This window comes from Fusarium solani, assembly GCF_023522795.1.
Source record: "Fusarium solani strain SB1 chromosome Unknown bctg00000002, whole genome shotgun sequence".
In the NCBI taxonomy this organism is placed as follows: domain Eukaryota; kingdom Fungi; phylum Ascomycota; class Sordariomycetes; order Hypocreales; family Nectriaceae; genus Fusarium; species Fusarium solani.
Genome location: NW_027072155.1, coordinates 2,523,293 through 2,537,484, shown reverse-complemented (window position 1 = coordinate 2,537,484; position 14,192 = coordinate 2,523,293). Strand labels below are relative to the sequence as shown.

The following is a 14,192-nucleotide window of genomic DNA, read 5'->3' as shown; positions in this document are numbered from 1 at the left end:
CCCGACTCCGATATCAACCTCTACGCCACTTGCTCTCAGCCACACCGAGGCTCGCAGTCACTGAAGCAAGCTGTGAGCAACACCAATGAGCAGGCCAGTGACAAATGAAACATTGCAAGCTGACATCGCTGGAAGCCGGAAACAATTGTAGTACCGGATGATATCTGATACAATGGGATTGTTTGTCAATTGGCTCCCTCTGAGCCACAATTTGGCGGCAGGCGGCAAACAAGTTGTACAAGCGCCCAACGGATGGCCACGCGTGTGGCTTGGCCTCTGTTTCAACCGTCCACACAATGGAATTTACATGTCGTGCAAAACATGCCGTCGCGAGGTGGCAAGACCCATCTTCCCAATCAAGACGCTTCACAGCCTCTGACTGGTCGAAGTTTGTGGTCAGCTCGGAGGCCTGCCTGACGTATAGCGTCTCGAGAAGCCATCGGGCGGATTGAATATCCCGGCAATGTCAGATATACGAGCCAGTCCGTCGATGTCATGGACCCATTCACCTTGGGCTGCTTTCTCACGTGAAGGTCACAGCCATGGTCATCAAGGCTCGATGAGGCCTCTTCTGACGTCGAAATGGTGGTAAGCCAGGTTCGGTTTGACAACCAGACCCGCATGGCCGCGTTCGACAAGTGCCACAATGTCTCTGATCCCGCAGCGGCTGGACCAGATATCCTCCGAAGGTGTCCGCAAAGCCTCTCATCGGAGACACCACGGAAAGCGTTCGTCGATGAGGCACGGAGTCTTGGCTGGCTCCACAGATGATGTTATGCGAGGAACCGCGCCTGGGGCCGCTGGGGTCGATCGACCACGGAGAAGCGGCTTTGAAGGATCTGGCTCATCATTTCGTTTCGACCCGGAGAGCCAGCCTCCTCTACTGGAGTTGTTTCGCATGACTTTCCGTCAAGTTCGATGGCTGGATCCCATACGTCAAAGGAGGCAAGCTTAACCAATATGAAGCTGGGGCCATGGCACTCTGATACACGGCAATGCTTTGCCTGGTGCAGAGAGCTCTAACGCACCCCAGCGCATAATGATCAGGGTAGCAGCAGGAAAAAACAATAGATGAAGTGCTACGTGGTATCCATGGGCATCAAAGGGTTTGATGAAATGATCTCCTGTGCAAGAGCCGATCAAAGCTAACATTTGATGGCCAGGGGCTGGATTGAGCCACAGACAGCCATGCACCCGTTGGCGGTTGAGAGCCAAGCCGGCAGCGGCGTAGCGCCCCGTCATTGGAGCCACTGGAATGGGTAGGTCAGTGACGAATCTCGTGATACGGCACCATTGGACCAGCATGGCTTGGGTTAGCCATGAACGGGTTCGCGGTGGTGGTAATGAGAGAGTTGGATGGGCCGATGTGAGTCGGTGAAGAGAGCTCCTTTCGGCCACGACACGTAAGGTCTGGAGGACCTCAATTTTCGTAAATCGCATTCTCATGACCTTCGTAAAGAGCTTCGCTTAGTGAATACGCGAAGAGCTAGCTTTCTAAAGCTAGAGATGGATGATGAGGATCGAAGAAGGGCCCAGGACCCTGGAGGCCGGATGGAGACTGACAACGTTTTCAGGACTTTTCCAGGGGCAAGCCGCATCATGACACCCCCTGGAAGCCCCTCGGTCTCGCTTCTAGGGTGCCCGACCCCTCTAGCCCCTCCAACTGGGCTCCAAGTTAAGGCAAGGTACCGCCCGCCAAGCTCTGCACGGCTTCAGTGGCCACCAGGACATGCAGATGGTACCTGGCCATCCCCACCCAAGGTGACCTCGAAAACGGCCCTACACAGCGACAAAGCCACTGGACTCGAGGAGGATTGGCGCCCTGACCCCACAAGCTTCGATGGATGTGAAGAAAGAAGATGGATGGACGGGATGTGTTCTAGAGAGACTAGACCAACCCTGGGGCAGGTCACGTTGGGGGTTGGAGGCAACCTTGGAGAAGGTAGGTACAGTGCCTTCCGTAGTCGTTTCGGACGAGCCAGACATAAAGGGAAATCCCCTTCCGCATCTTAATCTACGCCATCTTGAAGCTTTCTTTGTCTTACCTAGGTCTCTCTCTTGTCCTCTTTTTGGGCGCTGCAACTCGGTCAAACAGATTGTCTAGGGCCCTCCCTGTTCTTTGCAGTTTGCGCTGTCATTATTACCTATTATCGTTGTTTGTTACTACCTTGCCAACCTACCCAACCTATTATTATTACAGTACCTAACCTACTCCGTTGGCGGCTGTGCCTGTACCTGTGCCTCTTCCCCGACTGACCCGGCTCCGTTTCTGCGCGGCCTGCCAGCTGTCTCCCTGTCGCCCATTGCCAGCAAGTCTTTCAGAGAGCGGTCACCTTCTTACCTATTCATTCTCCCCTGTTTCTCGTCCTTGGGATCGACGGTAACCGTCTCGGCTTTCACACACACACACTAGTCCTGCGATCTGGACTGCCGATCACACGCCTTTCCGAAACTCGGTGGCTGTAACTGCGGCAATGCGACTGTAATCCTTTGCGCCTACCAACCTAAAAACCTTCTCTCGGCGGGATTTGTGAAATCCTACAGCTCCCCTCGGTCCTGGGTCGCTTGACGACAACCTCACCAAGGCTCTGGAAGCCAAAACCTCCAACTTTCGTCCATTCTCGAATATCGCCAGCGTATAACCATGGCATACGACGGAGGCTACGGCGGCCAACAACGATCTTACGGGGGTCCAGCGCCACAAAGGCCTGCCCCGCGACAACAGGGCGGCGCGCCTCCACAACAGTACGGAGCACCACAACAGTATGACGATTACCAAAATGGCTATGGATACGATGGCTACAATGAGGGTTACGGGCAGGAATATGGGGGACAATATCAGGATCAAAACTATGGACGAGGACCACCTCCGTCTCAAGATCCGTACGGACCTGGGCCAGGTCGCGGTGGACGCCCGATGCCTGGTGGGCGCGGAGGAGGACCAGTTCCTCGCCCACAGACAGCTGATCCCCATCGAGGACGCGGATATCCTCCTCGGGGAGGCATGGGCCCAGCACCAGATCGAGGCATGCCCAATGGGCCGCCTGGAAGAGGCGGTATGCGACCAGCTCCTTATGGCGCGCATTCGGATCCAGCAGGTGAGTTCAGCACGCGCCGCGTAGTGCTTTGATGCTGACCATGACCAAAGCACGCCGTGCGCCAATGACAAATACGCCCCCTATGAGCCCTCGAGACGCGCATTTTGGAAATCAATATCCCCCACAAGGTCAAGGACGACGGCCAGACATGGGGCATGAGCAGCAGATGGTTGAGCAAATGTCCAACATGGATTTGAACCAGAGATCAATGATGCCACCAAACGGTCGCCCCAGTTTTGACAGCCAGCGAGGTCAAGGCGACTATGGACGACAACCCGCGAATGGTGGACGAGGCCCTCCTCCCAGAGGATATCAGCAAGGTTATCAGGACTCAAGAGGTGCCCCCCAAAGGCAGGATGCAGGTTATGGGCCTCAAGGGGGCTACGGGGGGTATGACGATGGATATGGTGGCGCGCAAGAGCCCCCAGCTGGTGGTTTTGGTCCGCCAGCTCGAAGCATGACGATGCCTGTGGAGGATACTAGGTCAAGAAACAATCCGCCTCAGCGGATGGACCCGGCGCAATACAGCACTCCTGCTGGTCGAGGCATTCCTCAGCGGCCTTCGACCGCTGGAGGCCACCGGGCACCTCCTCAGAGATCATATACTGCCAATCCGCAAGTAAGCGCAGGCGGGCAGTACGGCGGAGAGTATGGCGATGGACAAGGCTATCGAAAACAGTCAGCAACATCGTATGATGATGTCTATGACTCTTACTTCGATAACCAGCGAGATAGCAACGGATCACAACCGCAGCAGAACCGGGGCAGCTACCCCGACTTTGACGCAATGCCATCCCAGGGCAACCGTGGTTCTTTTGAACAGTCGATGCGTCCTGCGGCTGAGCAGCCTCAGCGTGGAGCGCATCAGACGGCTGTGCTGAACCATGCCAAGTCGCAGCCTTCGCTTCGCCAACCACAAGCTGCCGTATTCGAGATGGCGGGTGATGTACCAGATGTCCCCCCAGTTCCACAAATGAACGCCCACCGAGGAAGCTATGATCAGGCCTACCACGGCCACGGCCACGGATCTGGAGGATATGACCAGATGCCTCCAAGGGGGCCAAGCGCGCCTCCTGCGGCCATGAACGGGGCACGAAACGGAGGACCAATGAACCCAGACGGCCTGCCCTCGCACCCGACACCTGTACGCCCAGGACTCATGCAGGACTCGGTGGTCAATATGGGCAACAAACCAGCTCCTGTACGAAACTATGGCGTTTCCACTCCAGCTCCTCCACCTCAACCCCAACAGCAACGACAGCCTCAGTATCAACAGCCTCCACAGCAGCAACCTCAATATCAGCAACCCCCGCCGCAACAATCACCACCCCGAAGCAATGGTCAACGTCAGCCTGCTCGGGATGAAGGCCCCGTTACCACGCAAGAACTGGAGCACCTAAGGATGGTGATCAAATCCAACTCGAGCGATCAAGACTCGGCTCTCAAGTTGGCGAGGAGATTGGTGGAAGCTGCTGACGTGCTGGCGCCTAAGATGCCTGATCCCAAGCAACGTGGCCGAGCCCGCGAACGATACTTGATCGACTGTCACAAGATTCTCAAAAAGCTCTCAAACGCGCAGAACCCCGACGCCATGTTCTTTCTGGCTGACTGTATCGGCAGAGGCCTCTTTGGCGAACCCGACAACAAGGAAGCATTCACCCAATATCAATCTGCGGCAAAGCTTGGACACCCGGGAGCAGCTTATCGAACTGCAGTGTGTTGTGAGATTGGACATGAGGATGGCGGCGGCACGCGGAAGGACCCAATGAAGGCGATCCAGTGGTATAAACGGGCTGCAACACTCGGCGACCCTCCTGCGATGTACAAGGTGGGAATGATCCTTCTCAAGGGTCTTTTGGGCCAGCCCAAGAATCCCCGGGAGGCGGTAGGATGGCTGAAGCGGGCGGCCGAGCGGGCAGATGCCGAGAATCCCCATGCGCTTCACGAGCTTGGCCTGTTGTACGAGTCGGCGCAGCCCAACGACGCCATCATCCGAGACGAGGCATACGCGTACAGCCTGTTCCTCCAAGCTGCCGAGCTAGGCTACAAATTCTCCCAGTATCGGCTTGGCTGTGCCTTTGAGTATGGCCTGCTAGGATGTCCCATTGACCCTCGGCAGTCCATCATGTGGTACTCCAAGGCGGCAACACAGGAGGAGCACCAGGCGGAACTTGCCCTGAGCGGATGGTACTTGACGGGCAGCGAGAACGTGCTTGGCCAGAGTGACACAGAAGCATATCTGTGGGCACGCAAGGCGGCCATTGCTGGATTGGCCAAGGCCGAATATGCTATGGGCTACTTTACTGAGGTGGGCATTGGAGTCCCGCCCAACCTAGAAGATGCAAAGAGATGGTACTGGCGAGCAGCCGGTAAGTTGATGTCCAACCAGACCTTGGGGATGCAGACAACTAACTATTTCTCACAGCTCAGGATTTCCCCAAGGCCCGTGAACGATTGGAGGACCTGAAGCGCGCAGGCAAAAACGGTGTGCGCCAGCGAGAGCGCATCTCACGCAGCAAGATGGATAGGCATCAGGAAGGAGATTGCGTTGTGATGTGATCATGACAGTCGTCTCTTGCTGCCCTTGAATGGATGTCTTGATGACTGAGCTGTGAGTGGCTCGAATGGCGTTTACGACAGTAAAAGATGGCACGAACTAAGATGAGATGAGAGAGGCAGGGTGTGGTATACCCATGATTATTTGGCGCAACGTCTGGATAGGGGGGATCTTGGGATGGATGTGGTGACCAAGAAGGCGTTGAATCTGGCGTAATTGGATGGGCATGTCGCGGTTGAAAAGGTGCGGACTCTTGGTCAAATTCTGATCAAGGAAACTTGGTACAAATAAATCAAACAAAACATTTCATACCTAACCAAGGGTGGTACTCGTCACGGTGAAAATCACAGTTAAGAATAGGGGCTCATGGTTGAAATGGCAATGGACCTAAGCTATACGTGTGGTTCTCTCCAGTCCACAATCGGGCACATAGATGAACTAGTTGAACACGGCCAAACCAACTTAAGGCTCATATTAACTACTTGGCAGACGCATACTCATCCCTGAGCTTAAACTCGGCCGGTCCATACTGGCCAATCTGCCTCCCGAGGGGCGTCATGTCAAGCATCATCAGAGTCGTCAGCACCGTCTCCCCACCCCTCGCAAACGTCGAATACGTATGATAGATCTCGCCGTCCTCCTTCAGAAAGACGCTATACCCGGGAACATCACCGCCCTCCCACCACGTCTGACCTTTAGCCTCGACCTCGTCCTTTGTGCGAAAGTTGAGCAGGGCCTGGCCCCTGGCATCGTCGATGGTGGCGAAAAAGTCATAGTTGAAGTCGGAGTCGCCGCTCGAGTACCACGGCCAGGTCCACCCGTTGCGCTTCTTGTACTCCTCGAACTTTTCAGCCGGAGCACGGGACACGCATGCAAACGCAGTGTTCTTGAAGTTGAGGTGTCGCGGGTCAGGCAACGACTCGCCGACGTGAGAGCAACCGCGGCAACCCTCGTCGTCGCCGGGCTTGAACATGAAGTGGTAGACAATGAGTTGATCATTGTCCCCAAAGAGGTCTGCGAGGGAGTTGGTGGTGCCATTAGGACCCTCAAAGGTGTAGGCCTTTTCGACCTTTACCATGGGGAGGTTGCGGCGTTCGGCGGCGAGGGCATCACCTGCTCGGGTGTGTTCCTTTTCTTTCTCCAGGAAGGCTTTTCTAGCTGTGAGCCACTCTTGACGGCTGACGATCTATTGGAGGTGTGAGAAAGGGGGTGTATATGGACGCAAGAACTTACCTTGCGTGTCATCTTGATGATATTGAAATGTAGTTGTGGTCAGGATTGAATAACAATTGTTGTGAACGTTGAGCATCATAGAGTCATCTCGTCGAGACACTCACACATCTTTATAGACAAGCCAGCCAGCAGTATCACAGACACAAAGTAACATCCATCGTATATCTCGTATAGAACCTTTAGGCATGCTGCTCCGTGAACACCTAAGTAGTTCAGAGAACTGCGGGGTTGCTGCCTCGACGGCGCATCCTCTACGCGTCGAGATGGGCGCGCCTTGACTGCAACTCTGCGTCACAGCGACACCATTTCGTCGCCATGTCACCTGACACCAGGATCTGCGGAGTGCTGAGAATTGAGTGAGGGTTCGTTGAGGGCATCACGGGGCGCCAGGTCACTCAAGATTATTAATCCAACGCACCTACTATGCCTCGCGAGAATGAAGTCAGGTCGTTTAGCCTAGGCAACCAACGCCGATCATTGCTGGGTGAAAAGTTTGGCCTAATGTTGGAGAGGACCTTGATTTCTCCGAGGCCGGTTTCTTCGGAGCGCTCGAAGTAGCTGGTGAGCATGTCTGTAGGTGTTCTTCATCGACTCTGAAAGTATCCTTGTATTACCATGTAAGCAATCTAGAACCGGAGCAACTCTCTGCGCCATGCCGACCATCCTCTCATACCACACTTGAAGTGTGGTGGGAGCCATTCATAACGTTTCATAAGTCTGCTGAATAACCCAATGCTTCTACCAAGTGTCTGTGAAGGCCATCGTGTAACAGGAGCCAGCCCAATTCGTCCAATCTATCCGGTTTCATACCATGCAAATGCTATTCAAACCGTTGTCCGAGCCCTCCATCACCGTAACATGCAGTCTGCCATGATGCTCATGAATGCTATCCCAATTATTAATCAAAACGCCCCAAAACACATGCATATGCTGTACCATGACGCCAAGCAATGCTGCTCAACTTCTAGCACAACCTCTAGAACACCATCTAGAATCTCTCCATCAGGTTCGCCCGGACTGTCCACATCCGGGCCCTCTTTCCGTAAATATACATAGGGATCGTTCCCAGCATCAGGAGAAGCTGGATGATGCCGATCCATATGTAAACCATCTTGGGGCCATCTGCGTGCAACCAATGCGTAACAAAGAGACTGAAAACGAGGCCGTGGAGCACGTTCTTGGAAAAGTTCAGAGTCACCAATGCCTCTCCGGCATACTGGCGATAGCTATCAACGCAGAATGTGATAGCTGTGGTCGAACCAAGAGAACATCCGAATGAAACGATACCAAAGAAGACAGTCGGAATGATCCAGTGATCCTTCTCTTCGGCTGACCATCCGAAGCCCATGAGGCCTATGCATGTGCTGATCAGGATGGGCACCGCCATGACGAGACGGAACTCAGGCTCGTAGAGTCCGCCATTACGGCGAGCCATTGCCTTGACAATGATGTCACTGATCTTGCCGGCCACGCCAGTTCCCAGGATTCCACCCACAAACGGCGAGACATAGACAAGGCCAGTCTGGAGAGCATCAAAGTCATATGACTCTCTGTCACGATAAATCATGGCAATGGACTCGGAGATGACGATAAGCCAGCCAACAGAGCAAGCATACACTGCTGATGACCAAAGAACAGCCGGGTACGCGAATAGGATAAACGGTCGGACCATCACTTTGAGCCAGCTGTCGTGGTTGAGGCGCCCATGCCAGGGCCTGAGTTGCTGGGTAAATGTCTTGGGAGGTTGCTGGCGGAGGTTGTGTGTGTAAGCCTGGACCTTGGGTGGTTCCCTCAGCCTCGAGGCGTCCATCTTCTCACTTTCAAGGTTGGGGCCCGACTTGAATGAGGCCACGTTGGATTCGCTCCCAGTCGCGCTGCTGAAGTAGGGAGTGGCAGGTTGAGCAGGCTTGTTTGAGGGGGGAATTCGCAGTCTTGGATGGGGTTGGGTGAATGACAGTGGCTGTTGATTCTTCAGACGCAAGAGCCTTTGGACTGTCTTCCTCAGCATTCGCAAAGCCAACATGGAGATTCCTGTGCCGGTTGCTAGGACCAGGAGACGCCGGTTGCTGGCCCTCCGGACCAGCACCTGCTCCTAGCTTGCCGTGTCCTGCTGCAGCGCTTGGAGACACAGGCGTCTCCATTTCGCCCTCTGTATTTAGACCTTCTTCCCCCGTGTCTTGCGTTCTATGACGTGACGACAGTCGACGGAGAAAGCTTGGTCGCTTCGACGGCACACGTGGTTTGGGGTGAGGAGTTCGGTCCCAAAAGGTCTCGGGGACGAACAAGAAGAGAAGCACGGCGCCCAGACCAATAATCATGGCCAAGATCCTAGAAAATTGTCAATCAATAGTGTGGCAAGATTGCGGCCATGGATTCTCACCAGAAGACCCAACGCCAACTCAGGGCACCAATGATGACCGCACTAACCAGAGGGACCAGGTTCTTGCCGCCAAGAAGCAGCAATGTGTAGATACCGATACGGTAGGCTCTCTCGTGCAGGAAGAAGATCTCGGCAATGGTGGCGGATGGAAGGCATTCCACGGGGCTGACTGCAACGCCTTGAAAGACTCTGGCAGCCAGCAGAGAGTTGAAGGACGGAGACCAGGCGGCCCAAAGAGATGTTCCAATGAAGAGAATGGAGCTCGCAAGATAGACTGGGCGCTTTCCCCAGAGGATTGCGGTGGGAGAAAATATGACGGAGCCCAGGCCCATGCCCATCATGTAGAGTCCTGTGGTCAAGGATACCCTCTCAACGTCGACATTGTACGTTTGTGCAATGTCCGTGAAGCCGGCGGCCACCAGAGGAGTTGTGCCACCGCCGATCATGCAGTAAAAACCAAGTGACAAGAGAGCGATATCGCGTCTCCAGGAAGGCCAGTTCAGAGGATCATTGGCCGAGTCCTCGGGTTGGGGTTCCAGAATGATGGCGCCATCGCTCGTCTTCTTCTTTTCTTCTTGCACCTGAGGACGGTTTGCTGCTGAAGATGTCGAATTCCTGCGCGAGTTGACTGGGAAGCCTGTGGGGATAGATGAATGCGAGTTCCTTGCCTGCACGTTCCGAAGACCAAGTGGCTCATTGCGGTGAGATGCAAGAAGCAGTACGGATCCTGTCTGGTGTCAGTCTTTTCCCAGACTTAGGCGGTTCTTTACCACTGACCTGGGACCTCAATGGTCTCTTTGTCGTTCAACACTCCCATACTCCATTTCGATGGCTTCCATCTGCCATCTGAGGGAGTGCTGGCGGCGGCACCAGCGCCCAAAAGGCGCCGCCACTTCGGAACTTCTGGCTTTTCTGCCATGATGGCTTCTTGGCTGGCTTTTTGTAGCTTTCGCGGCAGATGCGAAAGTCAATTGCGCCGGGAAAGGTTCAAAGGGTGAGAACCCTGAGAGGTAGGGATAATTGATGTGGGTAGTGATTTCTAAACCCCGGTGGGTTTCCTGGAGATAAAGTCGAAGGTGGAGATAGCGCCGAAGTGAAGATTAGGTATGCCGGGTAGGTGAGATATTCGTAACAATGGTTGCACAGGGGATTGGGGAGAATTGCTCCTTGTTTGTAAGGTAGAGGCAGAGGGTGTGTTGTCCGAGGGAATCCTCAGTGTCTGTCTGGAGGAGTAAACAAATCTTGAGCTGCAATCTCCCTCACCTGGAGATGTCTTGCCTTGAGCAGGCCGGTGCAGAGCTTGACGTCAGAAAGGAGAGAGCACCACGGGCACCTGCCGAGACTAGCTCCGACAAACAAGTGCTGCTGATGAAATGGAAAGAAGATAGGACTTGGGAGAGAATGGAAGGGGGAGAGTCAAGATAAAGAGTCACCAGACATCGAGAAACATGAGTAATGACCAAGAGAGAGATCATCTCGACACCCGCATCCGCACCAAGCGACGCGAATGGACGGACGGACCCCGGCGCGGAGGTGGAGGTGGAGACGGAGGCATCCACAGGCGGCGGCGGCGGCGGCAGAGCAAAACGGTTCCATTCAGTGAGCACAGCTGACGAAGGGACTGGGACCTCGAATACACAGCTCGGCCGGGGCGGCTCCAGGTCAACACATGACCCCCCAGCGCCGTCGCATGGGATCTCTTGTCCCTGCCACGGGTATTTTTGGCGGTGGCCTCTGCAGCCACTAGATCGACTGGGAACCTGCGGCGCAATGACATCATTTCCGAGCCCTTCTTTCATCCCCTGTCGCAAACTTTTGGGATGAGCTGCACCGCGGACCCTGCACTGCGGGCTCTAACCTAGCATCTTTTTCCATCCACTGCAGTGTGACTTGACTCCCTTGCCATATGCTATCCTGAGTTGCTTGCTACTGTACCTTGCAACTTCAGATAAGATGTGTGCTGGTCTGTTGTCCCGGCTCCGGCCCCTCGGGATGGCGTCTGTAGCCAAATCGTCGCCTCCTGTGGTTTCTCGCGCTTTTCTCTCCACCACCACGACGCGGCAAGCTAAGAACCATATCTATGCCCCGTGAGTCCTTCTCTGATCTCCATGCGCATCACATGAGTCTGCACATGCCCATTGTCTTGGACCCCAACTCTCCAATGCATGTCGATCGTCGAGAACAAGTCTAGTCCCTCCTTGTTTTTACCGCCAAGTGACGTGCCGAGTATCCGGGCTATAGCTTACTGACCGCTCAACACCAGCATCCGCAACAACGACTCATTCTCAACCTACCTCTCCATCTCTACCTCCTCCCGAACACCTCTTCTCACCCTCTGGACCGCATCCTGGTGCTCAACCTGCAAAGTCGTCAGCCCCCTCATCCGGGAACTTGTCGAGTCCGGCGTGGGCGAGGATGAGGGCGGCGTTTCCCTTGCTACGGTCGAGTTTGACTCGCCCGATATCATGTCCGGGAGCCCCAATCTTGCCATGACCTATATGATCACCAGCATCCCCACGCTGCTGAGCTTTGACGGCGGAGAGGCCCAGACGGCGACCAAGCTGGCGGATGCGAGGAAGCTTTCCGACAAGGAGTTTCTCAAGGAATGGATCAGGACTGAGGCAAAGAGACATGGAGGCCGCGGTGGAGGCGGCGGAGGCGCTTCGTCGGCTTTTGGAGGATTGTTTGGGAGGTGACGACCTGAAGAGAATCTTACCAACTCCGATGTCCTACTGCCATCCTGTAAAGTACCTGCCTTTCTATCATGTATAGTATCCTTGTTCAAGAAAAGTCCAGCTGTGCCACTTGCTGAAAGCGGGATGGCTCTTTACTACCTAGGTTATCTAGGAAAGCAGCGCCTGAAAGAGCAAACCTCGTTCCCAGATCAAAATGATGCTACTCCTCCTCCAACCACTGCTAGCCATAACATGCTCCATCAACATTGCATCTCCATCCACATCATCATTCTATTGCCCGCGCACGAGCCACGCATCTCTCTAATTATCAGACATCCATTACCATGGCGGTACCTCCCCCCCATATGCTGATACCCCCACATCCCATGGAGCTTCCTCCAGGAGTGCCCGAATACCCCTCGGAACACAGCTTTCGCCAATCTGAATGGCATCATGCCCGCTTGTGTGAGTGGCCGGAGCTCTACGCCGAGGACGGGCTTTACCCAATAACCCTCGGCACACTCATCAAAGCGCCCTCCGACCAGCGAGGGTGGTATCGTATCATTCGAAAGCTTGGGTTTGGATGGGACTGGACAAAGTGGCTCGCCCAACAAGAGTGAGTTTATACTACACATGATCACCTGCTGTTGCCGATGCTAATCGTGAGCCATAGAGAGGTACAACTTGGGCAGCCCCAGTATCTAACCCTCCAGATTATGTCAATGTCGAAAAGCGCTATCACCAACATAGAAAGCCTATCAATAGCCCTAAGAGCTTCCCACGGTGATCTAAATCCAATGCACGTCAACTGTCCTCGGGCTTACGCCTTGCAAGGCCCCAACGGCATTCATGCGTGTCTCGCATACCAACCCCAGTATATACCATTTCGCGGTTCCCTCCAACCTCTAACTTCGTATCCGCCGCCCTCAGGGGGCGTCCCAAGACTCCCCATTGGCATCATCAAGAGTATTCTCAAACAGACTCTCCTTGGAATCGAATCAATGCACCGGGCGGGGTGGGTTCATGGAGCCATCGGCCTGCATAGCCTCGAGATTAAGACTCGTTCGTATCCCCCAGACCTTGTCCAGGGACCCGAAGACCAAGTTTTCCTTGAAAAGATTCGGCACACGTCTGACAGAGTACATGCGCCGCTGCATTTGACAAAGATCTCCCCTATTCTTCCGACACGCGACGACTACGATGAAAATATTAAGATCAAGCTTGGCAATCTGGGATTTGGTAAGATGTTGGATAGGATTGCCGTTGGTGATGCTGACCTCGCTCTCGCAGCCTTCCCCGTCGGAGAAAGTGTCAACAGGTGGCATTCGATTGCCGGACCTTACCAATTTCGAGCTCCCGAGATGGTCGAGCCCGTTGAAGAAGAAATATCACGGTGGCCTTCCACTGGAGGTGTCGACATCTGGGCCTTTGGGTGTCTTGTGTATAGACTCTATACTGGCTACCACCTCCTTCCAGAAATTATGGTCAACAAGGAAGACCCAGAGGTTCCGATCTTGCACTATTGGTTTGGCATAGCGCTCATTTTTGGCCGGCTCCCAGACCAATTCCTGAGGAGATGGCCACACATGGGTATCTGGTTGGAGCCACCGGTGACCAGGCGCTTCCCCCTGATAGGATTCGAGCACACATTCAGAGCAAACGCGCCCCTTGACCTGAGCGAGGAGGAGGTGGGTTCTATAACTGACTTGATACGATTGGCAATGGAGATTCCTCCGCGCCCGAGGCCCACAGCAAGCGAGCTTCTTCAGCATCCTTTTTTTCAGGGTTAAACAATGGGTGTGTCATAGTTTGTGTCTAGGTTAACATAACAATACAACTCCAGGTCTAGGGCAACCTGATATGGATATGGACTGCTTTGGGGTGCTAACATGACTCCGGCAATAAAAAGTGTGTATTTATTGGGGCTAATTGGCCATGAGTTGCGGTATCGTATCACTTATTTTAGCGTCCGTGCTATCATGTTTGATGTGAAGATCGAGCGATGGCTCAAGTGGGCATTGTCGCAGTTTGTGGAACGCTGCCAGATTGGATGTTGAGGGGCAGAACAGGGCGATCAAGCATTGAAACGACATCCACGGCATTTGAATTGGAAAACGCAAGATCGCTGTATCGAGATCAACTCAAACTGATCGATGCATTTACACTCTCACGAAACCATCAAAGCGACGAGCCGAGCCGGTCCAGATGACGGCTGCTAGAGGCTCAATGACACCATCAAGACCCCTGTC

General features: G+C 54.2%; 5 protein-coding genes across 5 annotated transcripts; 3 read left to right on the top strand and 2 right to left on the bottom strand.

The window, feature by feature from the left end:
• Positions 1-2,644: 2,644 nt before the first annotated feature.
• MRS44_004751 (uncharacterized protein) lies at positions 2,645-5,657 on the top strand (the record flags this gene model as incomplete). Its single annotated transcript, XM_046268784.2, has 3 exons — positions 2,645-3,098; positions 3,149-5,467; positions 5,524-5,657. 3 exons carry the CDS (start codon positions 2,645-2,647, stop codon positions 5,655-5,657), a joined length of 2,907 nt encoding a protein of 968 aa, XP_046136108.2.
• A 476-nt stretch (positions 5,658-6,133) lies between these two features.
• MRS44_004750 (uncharacterized protein) lies at positions 6,134-6,900 on the bottom strand (the record flags this gene model as incomplete). The annotated part of the gene is made up of 2 exons (XM_046283204.2): positions 6,134-6,841; positions 6,889-6,900. 2 exons carry the CDS (start codon positions 6,898-6,900, stop codon positions 6,134-6,136), a joined length of 720 nt encoding a protein of 239 aa, XP_046136109.2.
• A 976-nt stretch (positions 6,901-7,876) lies between these two features.
• Positions 7,877-10,187, bottom strand: MRS44_004749 (uncharacterized protein; the record flags this gene model as incomplete). Its single annotated transcript, XM_065622319.1, has 4 exons — positions 7,877-8,819; positions 8,866-9,216; positions 9,269-9,995; positions 10,046-10,187. The coding sequence occupies 4 exons, from the start codon at positions 10,185-10,187 to the stop codon at positions 7,877-7,879; spliced, it is 2,163 nt and encodes a 720-aa protein (XP_065478391.1).
• Positions 10,188-11,260: 1,073 nt separating this feature from the next.
• On the top strand, positions 11,261-11,964 carry MRS44_004748 (uncharacterized protein; the record flags this gene model as incomplete). The annotated part of the gene is made up of 2 exons (XM_046280901.2): positions 11,261-11,355; positions 11,532-11,964. 2 exons carry the CDS (start codon positions 11,261-11,263, stop codon positions 11,962-11,964), a joined length of 528 nt encoding a protein of 175 aa, XP_046136111.2.
• A 323-nt stretch (positions 11,965-12,287) lies between these two features.
• On the top strand, positions 12,288-13,733 carry MRS44_004747 (uncharacterized protein; the record flags this gene model as incomplete). The annotated part of the gene is made up of 2 exons (XM_065622318.1): positions 12,288-12,559; positions 12,617-13,733. 2 exons carry the CDS (start codon positions 12,288-12,290, stop codon positions 13,731-13,733), a joined length of 1,389 nt encoding a protein of 462 aa, XP_065478390.1.
• Positions 13,734-14,192: the final 459 nt, after the last annotated feature.